Consider the following 17,536-nt stretch of genomic DNA (forward strand, 5'->3'; position numbering starts at 1 on the left):
GGGTGTGTGTGTATAGTATGGAGGAGTGTATGGGTATATATTGTGATGTTGTGTGGGTGTGTGTGTATGGGTATATATTGTGATGCTGTGTGGGTGTGTGTGTATGGGTATATATTGTGATGCTGTGTGGGTGTGTGTGTATGGGTATATATTGTGATGCTGTGTGGGTGTTTGTGTATAGTATGGAGGAGTGTATGGGTATATATTGTGATGCTGTGTGGGTGGGTGTTTATAGTATGGGGGAGTGTATGGGTATATAATGTGATGCTGTGTGGGTGTGTATGTATAGCATGGAGGAGTGTATGGGTATATATTGTGATGCTGTGTGGGTGTGTATGTTTAGTATGGAGGAGTGTATGGGTATATATTGTGATGCTGTGTGGGTGTGTGTGTATGGGTATATATTGTGATGCTGTGTGGGTGTGTGTGTATGGGTATATATTGTGATGCTGTGTGGGTGTGTGTGTATGGGTATATATTGTGATGCTGTGTGGGTGTGTATGTATGGGTATATATTGTAATGCTGTGTGGGTGTGTGTGTATGGGTATATATTGTGATGCTGTGTGGGTGTGTGTATAGTATGGAGGAGTGTATGGGTATATATTGTGATGCTGTGTGGGTGTGTGTGTATGGGTATATATTGTAATGCTGTGTGGGTGTGTGTGTATGGGTATATATTGTGATGCTGTGTGGGTGTGTGTATAGTATGGAGGAGTGTATGGGTATATATTGTGATGCTGTGTGGGTGTGTGTGTATGGGTATATATTGTGAGCTGTGTGGGTGTGTGTATAGTATGGAGGAGTGTATGGGTATATATTGTGATGCTGTGTGGGTGTGTGTGTATGGGTATATATTGTGAGCTGTGTGGGTGTGTGTATAGTATGGAGGAGTGTATGGGTATATATTGTGATGCTGTGTGGGTGTGTCTGTATGGGTATATATTGTGATACTGTGTGGGTGTGTGTGTATGGGTATATATTGTGAGCTGTGTGGGTGTGTGTATGGGTATATATTATGATGTTGTGTGGGTGTATGTATGGGTATATATTGTGATGCTGTGTGGGTGTGTATGTATAGTATAGAGGAGTGTATGGGTATATATTGTGAGCTGTGTGGGTGTGTGTATAGTATGGAGGAGTGTATGGGTATATATTGTGATGCTGTGTGGGTGTGTCTGTATGGGTATATATTGTGATGCTGTGTGGGTGTGTGTGTATGGGTATATATTGTGATGCTGTGTGGGTGTGTGTGTATATATTGTGATGCTGTGTGGGTGTGTGTATAGTATGGAGGAGTGTATGGGTATATATTGTGATGCTGTGTTGGTGTGTGTGTATGGGTATATATTATGATGTTGTGTGGGTGTGTATGTATAGTATGGAGGAGTGTATGGGTATATACTGTGAGCTGTGTGGGTGTGTGTATAGTATGGAGGAGTGTATGGGTATATATTGTGATGCTGTGTGGGTGTGTGTGTATGGGTATATATTGTGATGCTGTGTGGGTGTGTGTGTATGGGTATATATTGTGATGCTGTGTGGGTGTGTGTGTGTATATTGTGATGCTGTGTGGGTGTGTGTGTATGGGTATATATTGTGAGCTGTGTGGGTGTGTGTATAGTATGGAGGAGTGTATGGGTATATATTGTGATGCTGTGTGGGTGTGTGTGTGTGTGGGTATATATTGTGAGCTGTGTGGGTGTGTGTATAGTATGGAGGAGTGTATGGGTATATATTGTGATGCTGTGTGGGTGTGTGTGTATGGGTATATATTATGATGTTGTGTGGGTGTGTATGTATAGTATGGAGGAGTGTATGGGTATATATTGTGAGCTGTGTGGGTGTGTGTATAGTATGGAGGAGTGTATGGGTATATATTGTGATGCTGTGTGGGTGTGTGTGTATGGGTATATATTGTGATGCTGTGTGGGTGTGTGTGTATGGGTATATATTGTGATGCTGTGTGGGTGTGTGTGTATATATTGTGATGCTGTGTGGGTGTGTGTGTATATATTGTGATGCTGTGTGGGTGTGTGTGTATGGGTATATATTGTGAGCTGTGTGGGTGTGTGTATAGTATGGAGGAGTGTATGGGTATATATTGTGATGCTGTGTGGGTGTGTCTGTATGGGTATATATTGTGATACTGTGTGGGTGTGTGTGTATGGGTATATGTGTATGGGTGTGTGTGTATGGGTATATATTGTGATGTTGTGTGGGTGTGTGTGTATAGTATGGAGAAGTGTATGGGTATATATTGTGATGATGTGTGGGTGTGTGTGTATGGGTATATATTGTGATACTGTGTGTGTGTGTGTGTATGGGTATATATTGTGAGCTGTGTGGGTGTGTATAGTATGGAGGAGTGTATGGGTATATATTCTGATGCTGTGTGGGTGTGTGTGTATTGGTATATATTATGATGTTGTGTGGGTGTATGTATGTATAGTATGGAGGAGTGTATGGGTATATATTGTGATGCTGTGTGGGTGTGTATGTATAGTATGGAGGAGTGTATGGGTATATATTGTGATGCTGTGTGGGTGTGTATGTATAGTATGGAGGAGTGTATGGGTATATATTGTGATACTGTGTGGGTGTGTATGTATAGTATGGAGGAGTGTATGGGTATATATTGTGATGCTGTGTGGGTGTGTATGTATGGGTATATATTGTGATGCTGTGTGGGTGTGTGTGTATAGTATGGAGGAGTGTATGGGTATATATTGTGATGCTGTGTGGGTGTGTATGTATAGTATGGAGGAGTGTATGGGTATATATTGTGATGCTGTGTGGGTGTGTATGTATAGTATGGAGGAGTGTATGGGTATATATTGTGATGCTGTGTGGGTGTGTATGTATGGGTATATATTGTGATGCTGTGTGGGTGTGTGTGTATAGTATGGAGGGGTGTATGGGTATATATTGTGATACTGTGTGGGTGTGTGTATGGGTATATATTGTGATGCTGTGTGGGTGTGTGTGTATGGGTAGCATGATGTCACTGTGATTGGCTTCGTCTCAGTGGGGTCTCGGGGGGCGGGGCTTGGTGACGCATTGCGGCTCCCGGTTCGTCAGCGGCGGCGGCGCGTGAGCTGCGCTTCTCCCGTCCGGCTCGCGAGCTCTCGAGCAACGGAGTCGCTTCGGAGTGCATAAATCTACCGACATATGTGCAGACGGAGCGGGGTTCCTCCTCCGGCAGGCGCCCGGCTCGTAGCTGTTTAATGACGGGGGCGAGGCGGAGGTGCTGCTGCTCGTGCTGCTTGGTTGTCGCTGATGTTTGGCGGAGGGCGATAAATTAACACGGCGACACGGGATCATGACGACCGGGCAGGACGAGAGCTCGGTCCGCGTGGCGCTGAGGTACGGAGTTCTGCTGTTTCTGGGTTTGCGTGTTCTGCTGCTTGTTCTGGTTTTAGCGGTGCTGCTGTAGCTACCTGCCGCCTGCAGCCTGAGACACATCAGTCTGTGAACGTGGAGCCGCCCGCTATCATCAGGCCTTCTGCTGCTTCTGCTCCTGCTGGGGCTCATATAATCAGCGCAGTGCCCTGTCTGACCGCACTGTTTACACCTGTACTCCACAGTGTAGTCTGTCTATCAATGCCTCCCTCAATCATACAGCATGAGCTAATGATCAAGAGCTCCTAGAGCTGAATCAGGTGGGTCAAAGCAGGACAGAGTGAATGCAGTCGGTGCAGGTGGGGCAGGCAGATCTGCAGCTACTGTGTGGATATACCCTGCTGAAATAGACACAGCATGCTCAGGTTTAGACTGTCTGTTTTAAGCTTGACAGCCAGGGTGACGAGCAAAACTAACAACAAAGGCAACATAAACTATGTTTTAGTCTGAATAACCAGTTTTCAACCACCCTGGCCATTACTGGGTACATCCAGTTTTAGAGCATTTCCCCACTTTGCACGCCTGTCCGGAAAGAACTGCACAGTCTCTACTTTATGGTATTAAAAGGTGAATCTGCAGATTTCTTGGTTGTGCTGTGTTCACATTCATCATATGGCCTAACACACCTAAGCAAAATGCAAATGCATGATGTAACCATTCTGCACCTAGGGGGAGAATGGGAAGTTCTAAAGCAGGGTTGATGACAAAATTATTAAAGTTATTAAGTGTAGTATCCGGGATTTAGATAATCTAGAAATAGGAATGTTAATTAAAAAAAACTGACTCGATGAAATAAAAAAATATATGTTCATTGTCTTTAAATCGATACTAATTTTTAAAAATAAATATCAGCCGAATGCTAGCTTAGTTAAATAAAGTATTGAAAATTACATAAGGAAATTCAGAGACAGTGCCAGCATCTGATATTTTTGTTTGTGTGCAATGATGCAGTTGTTGATATACACACACACACAGTTGTAGACATTAGGGCTATATAGGGCTGGACAATATGGCCAAAATTACAAAAGAGTGCCGAGGACAACCCACAACAACTACAAACCTAATGAACAAAATTATTTTGCTCTTCATGTAATGATCCCTATAATGAACATAAGTCAGTGACATGCTGTGAATAATATATTGAAATATTGGAAATGTGTTTAAAAAGCATTGTCGGTGTATATGTGTGAATATTGTCCAGGACTTGGGCTACGTAAATATTCTTATAAAAGTTGTATATAGGACCACAAAAGTATATATATGTAATATATGTCATATATGTTTGGTGTCATATAGAACAAGAGTCTGATAGAAACCATAAACATGTTTTCTGTCATACAGAAACCTTTTTAATCAGGTAAGAAATTATTTAAATACATTTTAAGTAGTTTTTTGACTGGTTCTATGAGTAAGCACTGCTCTTACCAAAGAGCTATTGAAGAACCCCTGTCTGTCTGTCTGTTTATCTAGCTAGTTTATCTATCATTTTACGGTATTTTACTGTGTAAAATTATTATATGTATCTTGTCACCTAATCTGATGGGTCACCCCAAACAGTGAACTCCTTCAGCAACTTTGTTTACTGTAGCTCAGAGGATTGTCCGTAGCAGGAGTAGGTTTATTGATAGCTGGTCTGAGGCGGCTTAGAAAGAAAGCTTGCAGTCAGAGCGTCAAGAATGGTCGTTGAATGACGGTTGGTCGATGAAAGAGCAGCTTTATTGACGAGCCGTTTATCCAGAGCTTGTTTCTCGAGAGCTTCACAGGCCGGTGGGAGTTGGAGCTTCCGTTTGTTACTCAGCTCCCAATATCAACCTGAACAAAGCCAGCGTGCTTGGTGGTTTACCCACCCTTCACCGTCTTTGTGTAAGTCTTTGTTGTGTCTGCCGGCCATGACCAGACCAGAGCAATGGGACATCACCAGTACGTAATCCCTTATTCAGGAAAAACCACTGGTTTGTCTGATGCTCTTGTGTGTGCCGAGGTCCTTATTAATGCTGTTCGGACATTAGCAGACTGGGCACATGGAACAAAATGGCTGGGGTGGCATCTGTGATTAGTGTTGCACATAATGAAATCATGGCTAGAGTTGTGGTAACACTTCAAAATAAATAAGAAAACGAGCATTTTTAGTAATGTGTGAAAAAAGAAATAATATGTACTAAATAACTGCAAGCATGTAAAAAGGCTAATTTCTGCCCCACCCTCTTTTCCCCAAATGACAGGTTGAGGGCATTTAATCAGCACAAAGGAGCAAAAGATCAATTTAAGAACTTTTCACAATAGCAATGTATAATCACTTTCATTGTTAAGTAAGTCGGTATAGAGTCAGAGATTTTGTTTCTGTAAGATATATTTCTGACATGCTGGTTGCAGCTGACATAGTAAACAGCTGCATACATTTTAGCATGTTGTAGCATGGTGGCAGTAGCCAGCACTAGTCTGGATCACTTTACCTGCCCATTGACAACTGTGTATGAATGCAGGGACTCACATGTTGATATTACTTATAAGCCTTTCCCTATTACTGAGCTAAAGCTCAGGAAATTAGCCAGCTATGCATCCGTCTTGTAGTCCTTATGGGCTTTAAGTTGTCTCTATCGATCAAATGCATTGCCAATATTTACTCATTAAGCTTTTCAGAAAGACAGTAAGGCTGCAGTGATCTTGCCTGCTATTGCGTATTATACCTGTCAACCTGGGGACACATCTTGATCATTTTATCTAGAGTTGGTACAGATGAGTAAATATAATATATTGCTCCTTCAATTCTGATATTGTCTGTTTTATCAGGTCCGTTGTAGTTTCAAGACTGTTTGCTTGTTTTTTTTTGTGTAGATTTTCAGATTATTGCCTGATCAACAGATGATGACCAACCGTTCATAATTTGCACAACGTGTACAGCCTAATTTTGAAATGTCCTCTTAAATCTGAATTTAGGCCAAAAGGCTCTGTTGCAGAAACTAATCCTGTGTTTGCTGCTGTGTTGTTTACAGAGGGACACTGTAATTTGCATGCATTACATGTTAAGCAGATTCCTGCTTTCCCCTTCCTTGCTAAAGCTTGCTTTTCATGCCAGCAGGTCTTTGCAGTCTTTCCTATTGAGAGCAATGACATACAATTAAATACACAGCGTAGCTGACATGATACTAATAACATGTTGCACTGTTATGTCAAGTGCCTAATCCTTCTTTGAGCAGCCCCCTGCACACTGAGCGTTGAACTGGGGGTGTGGAATGAACTCTTTAGGTCAGAGGCTTTGTGAGGTGGGTGGGGAATGGCAGTGTCACTGTGGGCCTCTGGCTGTTGGCACAGCAGAGCTGGAGCTGACCCAGACTGCCTGTAAACTGTCAGCATGTCTCATTGGGTCTGTCTTTTTGCCCAGTGAAAACATAAAAAGTAATCCATTGTTAATCCTGTAATCCAGCTGTCTTCTGTTTAGAATGCTACACAGCTCACTTCACTGCACCTTGTTTATGAATTAATTGTAGTCATGCCCCCATTTGACTGTATTGTGATATGTTTTACACAACTGTACTAAATTTAATGTGTAATTATGTGTTTTTGTAGTATAACAGTTTTCCTAAAATTATATTTTAAAATAACTGCAATATGTTCCTTCAATATATTCACTTATGTCCTGTTTCGTGATTCTTCCCAATATTGGCTGTCAGGGTCTCCAAAGGGCACGTCACACTATGAATTCTCTATAGATCATTTCATATTCATAAAGTTTTAAGAGTCCAGAATATAATATTTAGTGCAATAACCCTGTTTTTTAATTACAGTTTTCATGCATCTTGTCATGTTCTCCTCCACCAGTCTTACACACTGCTTTTGGATAACCTTATTCCACTCCTGGTGCAAAGAATTCAAGCAGTTCAGCTTGGTTTAATGGCTTGTGATCATCCATTTCCCTCTTGATTATATTTCAGAGGTTTTAAATTTTGTAAAATCAATGAAACTCATAAGCTTTTTTCCAGAGCTGTATATTTATTACGTTAAATGTATTGTCTTGTTTACAGTATCGCAATATATAGCAGTATATTGAATCATGACCCCTGTGTTGTGATACATATTGTACTGTCAGGTTCTTGCCAGTACAGAGACCTGCTGTTATGATGCCATATGGTTGCACTGGCCTCAGTCTTTCAGAAAATAAGCAATTCATGTTTGTTTTACTTTACTGCTACAAAATACCAGTGCCATTGCAGAGCACTGCTACTGGATCTGCAGGAGTTGAGCTGAGGTCAGAAAACTGATAACTGATTTGGAGTCAGTGGAAAATGTTGGGTTGGTGTATCTCTAATGAAGCAGGTGGCTGATTTCATGCTTTGGTTGGGTGATGCTGAGAGTGTGATTTACAGCTCAGCATGGTCAGGTCAGTGTAATGTAACACTGTAAGTTTCAGTTCAGTGTCAGAGTGCCAGAAACCACATACTGTAAGTGTGCTACTGTGCTAGCTTTAGCTTTAGCTAGAGGGACAGTGACGTATATGAGGAATATTTGTGACAGACAAGTCTGTTTGGGTTTGTGTTTTAATGTAAGAACAGGTATATGCGAGTGTGTGTGTGAGTGTATGACAAAGCAGTTTTCTCCATGGTGACAGGCCTGAGACAGTGAGTCAGCGTCTCTGAGGCAGTACAAATGTGCTCTGGCTGCACTATGTCCGCCACTAATGCGTGATGTGATAAAAGCAGCCAGCCCTGCTCTAAGAGTGGAGTCGAGTCCTCTTGTACATCACTGCCAGATCAGGAAAGGTCACAACGGCATTGATTTAGAGGATGTGTTAAGAGATCTGTTCAGTGATTACTAGTAGGCATGGCTGGAATCAATTCCTGAGCCTGTGCATGCTCTGTCCAAGTCGACCCAGCCTGCCCAATAAACTGTCATCATGAGCCTGAGCCAGATTTAAACCCAACATTTTTTTGGAGGTAGAGTTTTTCAAAATTACCATTTAAATACCAGTACAATTCCGAGTTGTTTGAATGAGCAAAATCTGTTAAGAATGATGTAAATGAACAGTGCAACACGGTAGATGCATAGGCCTATTATTTGAGAAAACAGTGTGGTTTGTTACTTTGCTATATTGTGATTTGTACACCATAAACACTTTTATTCGAGCCCAACCCAACAAGGTCCAAGATAAGTGAAATCAGGCAGAGACTCTAAACTCAAATACAAGTGGTCTGACTTAGTTTTTGATGGTCATGGTAGTTGGAAATCTGATCATCCAATCCAATCAAAAACATACCCTATGTTTGAAAGCTAGCTGGGTAACCTCATGCTTGGTCTTACTGTCCGATTGCACAAACTGTTATGCAGCTGCTCCAAGTCTGTGCCATGTTTTTTCTACGCCGATTATACAAGCTGTCTAAACACCTGTCACTTTGGGTGCACTTTAAGTAGCTGATTCCACTGATATGAGTGGTACTCAGGCCTGTTGCCACAACTGTGTTATCTAATTGGCCTCACATGGCCTCAGTAACAATGTGCAAGTAAAGCACATTAACGTGAATAAGATAGTATGGTGACTTTGTTTAAAAACAGTCTTTATTTTGTTTTTTTCCTATTTTCTCCCAATTTACATGGGCAATTACCCAACCTACTCATTAGGACTCCCTTATCACTAGTGATGCCCCAAAACCAGGAGGGTGAAGACTAGCACATGCCTCCTCCGATACATGTGAAGTCAGCCACCGCCTTTTTTAAAACTGCTGCTGATGCAGCATTGCCGAGTAGCGTCACAGCGCACTCGGAGGAAAACACAGCGAATCGGTTCCGACACATCAGCTCACAGACGAGGTGACATCCCCCTTTGGAGTGATATGGGGAGAGAGCGCCATCCACCCAACCAGAGAGAGCAAGGTCAGTTGTGCTCTCTTAGGGCTCCGGTATCCGATGGCAAGCTACATGAACAGGATTCGAACTAACGATTATTATTATTCTGCTCTTATAAAAAAAACAGCTGTGTATGAATTGATCTTGAAATGCTACCTCAGCAAATGGCTCTGGAACACCCCTACACCTGTATATGTTGTTAAGTGCTATCTTGTGAGTGAAGTTGATCACAGGCCAGAGTTCGAGTTGGATCTGATTGTGGGTGCCCGATGGATAGGATATTCCATTTCAAAAGTTGTGTGGGCTTTTAACATTCCTCAATCACAAGTCTCACGTGTATACTGGTAACAGTAATGTCTGGGTATAATTGTTTATGTAAACAGACAATAAAAGAGACTCTGGCAGAAATTACATCAACATTCAGTGCAGGAGCCGTCACACTTCTTGTTCTTGGCAAAAATTACGGGACAAAGTATTAGTTCTTGTTCCATGACCTTTGGCATTGTAGTCTCTTTTTAAGACAATAAATCATCCACAAAGCATTAAGAATAGCATACACTCCTTTTTTTTTTTTTTTTTTTTTTAGGCATAATACATTTTAGGAGATTAGCATTGATGCATTCTGAACCTGAATTAAAATGATCTAGTCAGATAAAATATGACTACATTCTAGCCATCCATAAACAACGCACACTTTGCATTCTGAAACATTCTTTCCTAGCCTTTGAAAAGCCTCTACTTAAGGATCACCAAAATAGACACTGACCACTGAAAGCTAGGGTGAACTTCAGCTCCTCTAACCCGACCCCTATAGAGTCAGCATATTTTCCCCGGTCACATCCTAAAGAGGGTAAATACGGTGCGTCTGTGGATTCATCCGACCACATACTGAGCTACATTCCTGGTTTTGGCACAGAATGAAGGATGATTGTGTCTTGTAACGTGCTTTAAAGAACCGACTCTCTATGCAGAACAGATTGAGAGTAATTATACATTGGCTTACATGTGTTTGCCACACCCAAACTGGCTTCTGTTCTTCTGTTCTGTTGCTGAAGTGTTTTGTATGTTGCCATTCTGTTTGAATTCCCAGAAAACCATTTATTGTATATATTGTTTATTCAATGTTCATGCTTATTCATGCTTGAGGCAGTGTTGTATATGAATGCAGTTAAATTTAGGAACACACAATTACTAGTATAGCTGTATAGCTGGTTTAGAAACTAGTAAAACAATCACTGCACCCGTATAAACGTTTTGCCCAAGTAAAACTATTACTACACACACACCCCTCCAACATACCTTCTTGCCACTTTTCACTCACCACCCATATTTGTCCATTACACACTGATTACTTCTCACACCCTTACAAATAGTTCCTATGATCCTCACATGACATGATTTACACATCTGTAATCCAATGGAATTATAACCACAACCTCCACAAAGACGACTCGTGTATCATTTCATATTCATGCAGCGGGAGGTTCGACTATTCCAGTATCATTGCTTCAGTTTTCTGATTTAGATTTTATGTGCTCAAAAGAGAGATCAAATGCTCCTCTGATACATCAAATGAATGAAATAATAAAATTAGCAATGCATCTGTTCCCATGCTGGCATGAATATATCAGACACTGCAGTGCTGCTGAAGTTTTTAAACACTGTTCTTAGTCCAGCAGTGGATTTGAGGGGTTTAGGAACTCCACCAACACTGCTGTGTCTGACCCACTCATACCACCCCAACACACGCTAACCTACCACCACTATGTCAGTGTTACTGCAGTGTACTGAGAATGATCCACCACCCAAATAATAGCTGCTCTGTGGTGGTCCTGTGAGTGAAAATGATAAAATATACATAGAAACAAAAATAACTAGTGGCAGATTTACCATAGTGGGAAAATGTGTATGTGAATATTTGGAGGACAAGGTATAAAAGCACAGTCAGTCATTGCCGTCTACTCCTATAGAACATTTTCACTGGTAGCTGATGTTCTTCTGAGCCCATTGTGATTTTTCCAAACTGTAGATATAGAGTTCACAAAGACATGAGAACCTTCTGTCAGCACATCATTCTTCAGCTTTATGATGGAGGCCCACATCTAGTTACGAAAGCAGATGCTGTTTGCACATGTTTGTCTGTTTTTCCTTACATTTAATTTTTTCTTTACTTTTGAATTCAAGTTCTTTTAAAAGAACTTGGCGATATAATATCTATATTTCAATATGCTAAAGGCAAAATGGAGATGACCTAATGTAAGTATAATGTTAAAGTATTTAAGATTAATTAATTAAAGGATTTTAATTGACAACACAAAAAATGGAAGACAGTATATTTATTTTAGTGATTATCAAAATGTATCAAGTAATATATTTCATTTAATAGTAAACATAATACATTTGCATTATTCATGGGATTTAACTGGATTATGTTGTTTAAGATCAAGTCAAAATCAAGACAAAATGCTGCTCCTTTAATAACCATGTTTTTCACAGCATAATTTGCATAAAACTCTGCTGTGTTGAGTGTTATTACTTGGAAATACTTTCCAAGTATTTTTGCATTTGCATGCTTTGTTGCCTGCATACAACATATTGCTCAGCTTTAGGTAAAAGGTTTATTGCTATTTTATTGTTACTTATATTCATTGGGATTGACTGTTTAGTTATGTCTAAAACACAATGCTTAGAAATTTTGGGTTATGAAGGTATGTTTAATTGTCCATTTCTGGAAAATCTATTATTCACCTACTGAATTGTCAGTCATTGTTTTCTAAGTGTATTTTATAAGTATATAAATGTACCACATATCTGATTGAGAAGTTGCCGTAAGTTAGAGGTAGTAGTACACTGTTCAGGTGTTTAAGGTCTGTCAGTGGACACCGCTTTCAGTATAGCTCTTTCTCAAATTACCCCTCCTGCACTCTGTGCCCTGAAAGAAACTCTGACCCTAAATGACCCAAACTGACCCCCCTGCACCCCACACCTGTAGAAGCAGGGGGCTGTTTGTGTGTGGTAAAGGCCTAGCGTGACTCCAGCAGTAGGAAATTACACCATTTTGTTACATTTACACTTAGAGGTCTCTAGAACTTCCCTGGCACTGTGTGATTAACACTGAAGTGCCTTTTGTGAATGTAATATCTCCAGGGCAGCCACACACATAAATAATCCACAGTCTGGCATATCTAGTTATTTAGCTTTTGTGTGATGGATATGTGAAAGGAAAATTGCGCTAACTATTAGACACCTGACTCCCAGCATGTTTAAAATTGGCTTCAGTAAGAGCTCCATCAAAGAACAGTATTTTCGGTAATAATTTATATGTTCTGCTTTTCAGTAATGGGGGTTTTCCTCCTCATGTTTGTTGTAGTTAAATGATTTTTGACTGCAGACATGGATGCTCTTGTGCTTTTTTTTCCCTGAAGGACTTGTTTTTACCTGTCAGACGTTCAGGAATGAATGGCTGGTGCACTGTCACCAGTGTTGCCAAAACACTGCTGTTGTCATCAACTTGCATTTTCAGAAGGGCTCCTTGGAGGAGGTTCACAGCACTCATTAGAGAACATATAAGCAGACAGAGCTCCTACAAGGAGCCTAAAGCCACAGTCATCTGAAAAATGTGTATGCATACCTTGAGACTAAGGCTGGACCAAAACATTAGCAGCAGAAACTTTCTTCTGTTTGATGCAGTTAGCAAGCTAGCTAGTGCTTCATGATATGCTGATAGTGTAAATGTATTTAATTACTTTGTCATTAAAAACAGTACAAATACCCCATTTATTTAGTACCTGTACTTTATCCAACTTTGATTCCAAATGTAAGCAGGTGTGGGGGGGCGTGGCTGCTGACATCACTGACATTTTTTTTGTTTTTCAGAGATTTTCTCATTAGGAGGGGCTCTCCTTATTTAACTATCAAAGAAATATTGTGTTCTTACTTGAAATTAAGAATAAACAGCGTCATTCTTAATCTTTTCTTTTTTCTTTTCTTTTATTATTATTATTATTATTATTATTATTTATATTAAAACTAATATTTTTTAGATATATTTATTTAATTTCTGATCTTTTAGGCGTTTGCTATGATTTCGTTCCAGTATCGATATTGAGAAATTTAGGCAGGTATCATAACAAAAGTCACTATCATTGTATTTTGACAATAGTAATGCTAGCATGATAGCAATTTACCATAAAACACAAGCACTGAGACTGTATATGTGAATTTGATTTTTTGAGCTATCACAGAATGCATATAATCAGTATTATATGTTTATTTCTATTTATAAATATTAAGTATATAACATTTGTTTTCTAAAAAAGTAATTTTTATGTAGGGGATAAAATAAAAGAATATGCTTTTATTTGCTCCTTTATAACACTGCAACAGAAAACAGTAGCTATGTAGCTTAGCCTTTTGAGGCATCATAGAATACATTTAATCAGTATTATATGTTTATTTTTTATAAATAATAAGAATATAACATCTGTTTAGTAAAAAAAAGTACTGTTTTGCACAAATTATATTTTTCTTTTATTAGCTTCTGTATACCACTGCAACAGAAAACAGTAGCTATGTAGCTTAGCATAGGATAGCATAGCATAGCTTGGCACTGTAGCAGTATTTGCTTTATTTATAATTATTACCAAATAGTGTTGCAGTTCTGTGAGGATAGCTAGCTGAAGAGATGCTGGGTGCTGGGTTAGCTTGTAGCTTCTACTACTTGCTATTACCAGCTTCCTCCTGCTGTGTTCACCAGAATGTGTTTCTACTGCATTTTAAGTTCTGTGTTTTCAGTTCATAAAATGGCACTGAATATTAATAAGTGAGTAAATAGATATCTAGGGAAATACAGTTCTTCATTCTAGGTCTGCTTTAAGACGGCCATTCTTAACATCATTTGAGTCAAAATAAAAATAAAAGTTCATGTTCAGGACAGTATATTTTTACATGATCCTTCCATATCAATAATTTCTCAGTTATTGTAAGCAAAACCAGAGCATGGCTGTGTAGATTAATATGTGATATCTATTATGAAGCAAAATGTGTTAAAGGGGAAGTCATTAGCAGTGCCCAGCAGTGCTTAGTAAAGCAACTAATCATGCAGTTAGCAAGCTAATTTACTGTAAGCAGTCAAAAGAAAGTTATAGCATCGGATCCAACCTTCTGCCCAAAAGTGCATGTTTAAAGTCAGGTAGCTATTGCTAAAATTAGAACACCACTGTTTATTTTGTGGCTGACTCAGATATGTATGTAAAACTTAAAGCAACACTATATTACAGTTGTGGTCAAAAGTTTACATACACTTGTAAAAAAACATAATGTTATGGCTGTCTTGAGTTTTCAATAAGTTCTACAACTCTTATTTTTCTGTGATAGAGTGATCGGAACACATACATGTTTGTCACAAAAAACAGTCATAAAATTTGGTTCTTTCATAAATTTATTATGGGTCTGCTGAAAATGTCACCAAATCTGCTGGGTCAAAAATATACATACAGCAACATTAGTATTTGGTTACATGTCCCTTGGCCATTTTCACGGCAACTAGGCGCTTTTGGTAGCCATCCACAAGCTCCTGGCAAGCTTCAGGTCGAATGTTTGACCACTCTTCTTGACAGAATTGGTGCAGTTCAGCTAAATGTGATGGTTTTCTTGCATGAACCCGTTTCTTTAGCACTGTCCACATGTTCTCAATGGGGTTTAAGTCAGGACTTTGGGAAGGCCATTCTAAAACCTTAATTCTAGCCTGGTTTAGCCATTCCTTTACCACTTTTGATGTGTGTTTTGGGTCATTGTCTTGTTGGAACACCCAACTGCGCCCAAGACCCAACCTTCGGGCTGATGGTTTTAAGTTTTCCTGCAGAATTTGGAGGTAATCCTCCTTCTTCATTATCCCATTTACTTTCTGCAAAGAACCAGTTCCACTGGCAGCAAAACATCCCCAGAGCATAATACTACCACCACCATGCTTGACAGTAGGCATGGTGTTCCTGGGATTAAAGGCCTCACCTTTTCTCCTCCAAACATATTGCTGGGTGTTGTGGCCAAACAGCTCAATTTTTGTTTCGTCTGACCAGAGAACTTTCCTCCAGAAGGTTTTATCTTTGTCCATGTGATCAGCAGCAAACTTCAGCCGAGTCTTAAGGTGCCTTTTCTGGAGCAAGGGCTTCTTTCTTGCACGGCAGCCTCTCAGTCCATGGCGATGTAAAACACGCTTGACTGTGGAGACTGACACCTGTGTTCCATCAGCTTCCAAATCCTTGCAGACCTGCTTCTTGGTGATTCTTGGTTGACTCTTGACCATCCTGACCAATCTCCTCTCGGCAGCATGTGATAGCTTGCGTTTTCTTCCTGATCGTGGCAGTGACACAACTGTTCCATGCACTTTATACTTGCGTATAATTGTCTGCACAGTTGCTCTTGGGACCTGTAGCTGCTTTGAAATGGCTCCAAGTGACTTCCCTGACTTGTTCAAGTCAATAATTCGCTTTTTCAGATCCACACTGAGTTCCTTTGACTTTCCCATTGTAGCTTTTGTAGCTGAGTCTAATCACTGGGTCAAATGAGCCTTATTTAAATGGGCTCATGAGAAGTCAACAGCTGTAGTCAATCAGAATCACTTACAAGAAGTGAAGAGGCCATGACATGAAGCTAATTTGATTGACACAACTCGCTACATCACCAAAATTGACAAATTTTGTTGCTGTATGTATATTTTTGACCCAGCAGATTTGGTGACATTTTCAGCAGACCCATAATAAATTTATGAAAGAACCAAATTTTATGACTGTTTTTTGTGACAAACATGTATGTGTTCCGATCACTCTATCACAGAAAAATAAGAGTTGTAGAACTTATTGAAAACTCAAGACAGCCATAACATTATGTTTTTTTACAAGTGTATGTAAACTTTTGACCACAACTGTATGTTGCTGTTCCAATAACTTGTAATGGGGAGAATATCATCAGGGCTGTTTCAAGGCATTTGTGGGCCCCAAGCTAAAAACATAGCCGATTTTTTACATTTTGCTGTTTGAGAATTAGACACAGATAACTGATGCTTTAAAGCTAGTGTACCTGATATTAAATCACACCATTTGTGCATGACATTAATTTAATTAATTTATCCAATGTAAATTATCACTCACAGCTGTCTGTTTTTTCTTCTTCTTCCTTTTTTCTCCTTTCTTTTTTGCCTTTCTGAAGGGTAACTCACAAACCTAGCTGGCTGGCTACTGCTAGCAACTAGGGGCCCCCTTGAGGGGAATTTCAACAAGAGCAGTGTTGTACTTTCCTGCATTGACTCACAGAATTTAAAGGGGTGCGTATACAGTTTGTCACTGCATTCAGTTCACAACCTGTCGCTGTCTGGGGACCCAAGGCCAGCTCGGGACGCTAGGCAATTGATTGGTTTGCTTGCCTTGTTGCAACGGGCCTGAGTATCGTTGTGGTCAGTGGTACTTCATGTTTGGCACTTTGCTAACTGCAGTACACAAGGTAGTGTTGGTAAAGCAGGCAGGTCTAATATCTTAATATTAGAGTCTGTATTGTTCTTTGTTCATCTTTTATTGATGCTATGAGGTTTACTGTCAGTTATATAGTTTACTTAGTTCATCTTCTTCACAGGCACCAAAAATCAGGCTTGTATTTTTTTTTTTTTACCAAGAAGCCCTTTTATTTTGCTGAACTTCTTAAAGTTCTTTTAAGAAATTCTCATGTTACCTTTACCCCATGCTGTTCTTCAGATCCAGACCCTTTTCCTTTTAACTTGTGTTCCAAGAGTCTTGATCTTATTTGCCTCTGAAGAGCAGCTACTCGTCAGTCACCATTTACAGTAGTAACCTTTAATTGCCCGCTAAGGGAATAGTGAACAAGGAGTCTATTTGAAGCTACCTCAGTGCTTCCCAGGCTGTTTTGGGTCTGACCCACTCTCCGTTTATTCTGGTTTATTCCGTAGTGCATTCAGGTTGACCCAGTATCTGTTTACTCTGGATATATCTCATGCTGCATCTAGGCAGGGACTATATTCTCTGGAGTGGAGTCAGTAGCATTGGGCCTTCGGTGGCCTACGTGACCCATTGGTCTTCACCCAATAAAGTCAGGACTTTTTTTTCCTCTGGTGTGAATTGAAAAGCTGTCCTGCTTCATTGCACTCTATCAATAGCAGTGTGTAATGTAGCTTGGATCTCTCTGGACATGTATGTGTAAGGCTGTATTCTCTGCAGATCCTAGATATTTGGTATATCAGTGCAACTTTCATGTTCTTTTTTCTGTGGATATAATATCAAGCATTTTTGG

The 17,536-nt window shown here is 40.0% G+C and overlaps 1 protein-coding gene across 5 annotated transcripts in view; it reads left to right on the top strand.

The window, feature by feature from the left end:
* The first annotated feature begins 3,061 nt into the window (after window positions 1-3,061).
* Window positions 3,062-17,536, top strand: part of kif21a (kinesin family member 21A) — a 60,388-nt gene continuing 45,913 nt past the window's right edge. For 4 of the 5 annotated variants that reach the window (XM_049474641.1, XM_007228214.4, XM_049474643.1 and 1 more), the window contains exon 1: window positions 3,062-3,364. In XM_049474641.1, coding sequence (XP_049330598.1) covers window positions 3,321-3,364 — 44 coding nt within the window. In that variant the 5' untranslated portion in view covers window positions 3,062-3,320. The remainder of the gene's footprint in view (window positions 3,365-17,536) is intronic. The other variant, XM_049474644.1, reaches the window with a different exon arrangement.

The sequence above is a fragment of the Astyanax mexicanus genome, chromosome 2 (genome assembly GCF_023375975.1).
Source record: "Astyanax mexicanus isolate ESR-SI-001 chromosome 2, AstMex3_surface, whole genome shotgun sequence".
In the NCBI taxonomy this organism is placed as follows: domain Eukaryota; kingdom Metazoa; phylum Chordata; class Actinopteri; order Characiformes; family Acestrorhamphidae; genus Astyanax; species Astyanax mexicanus.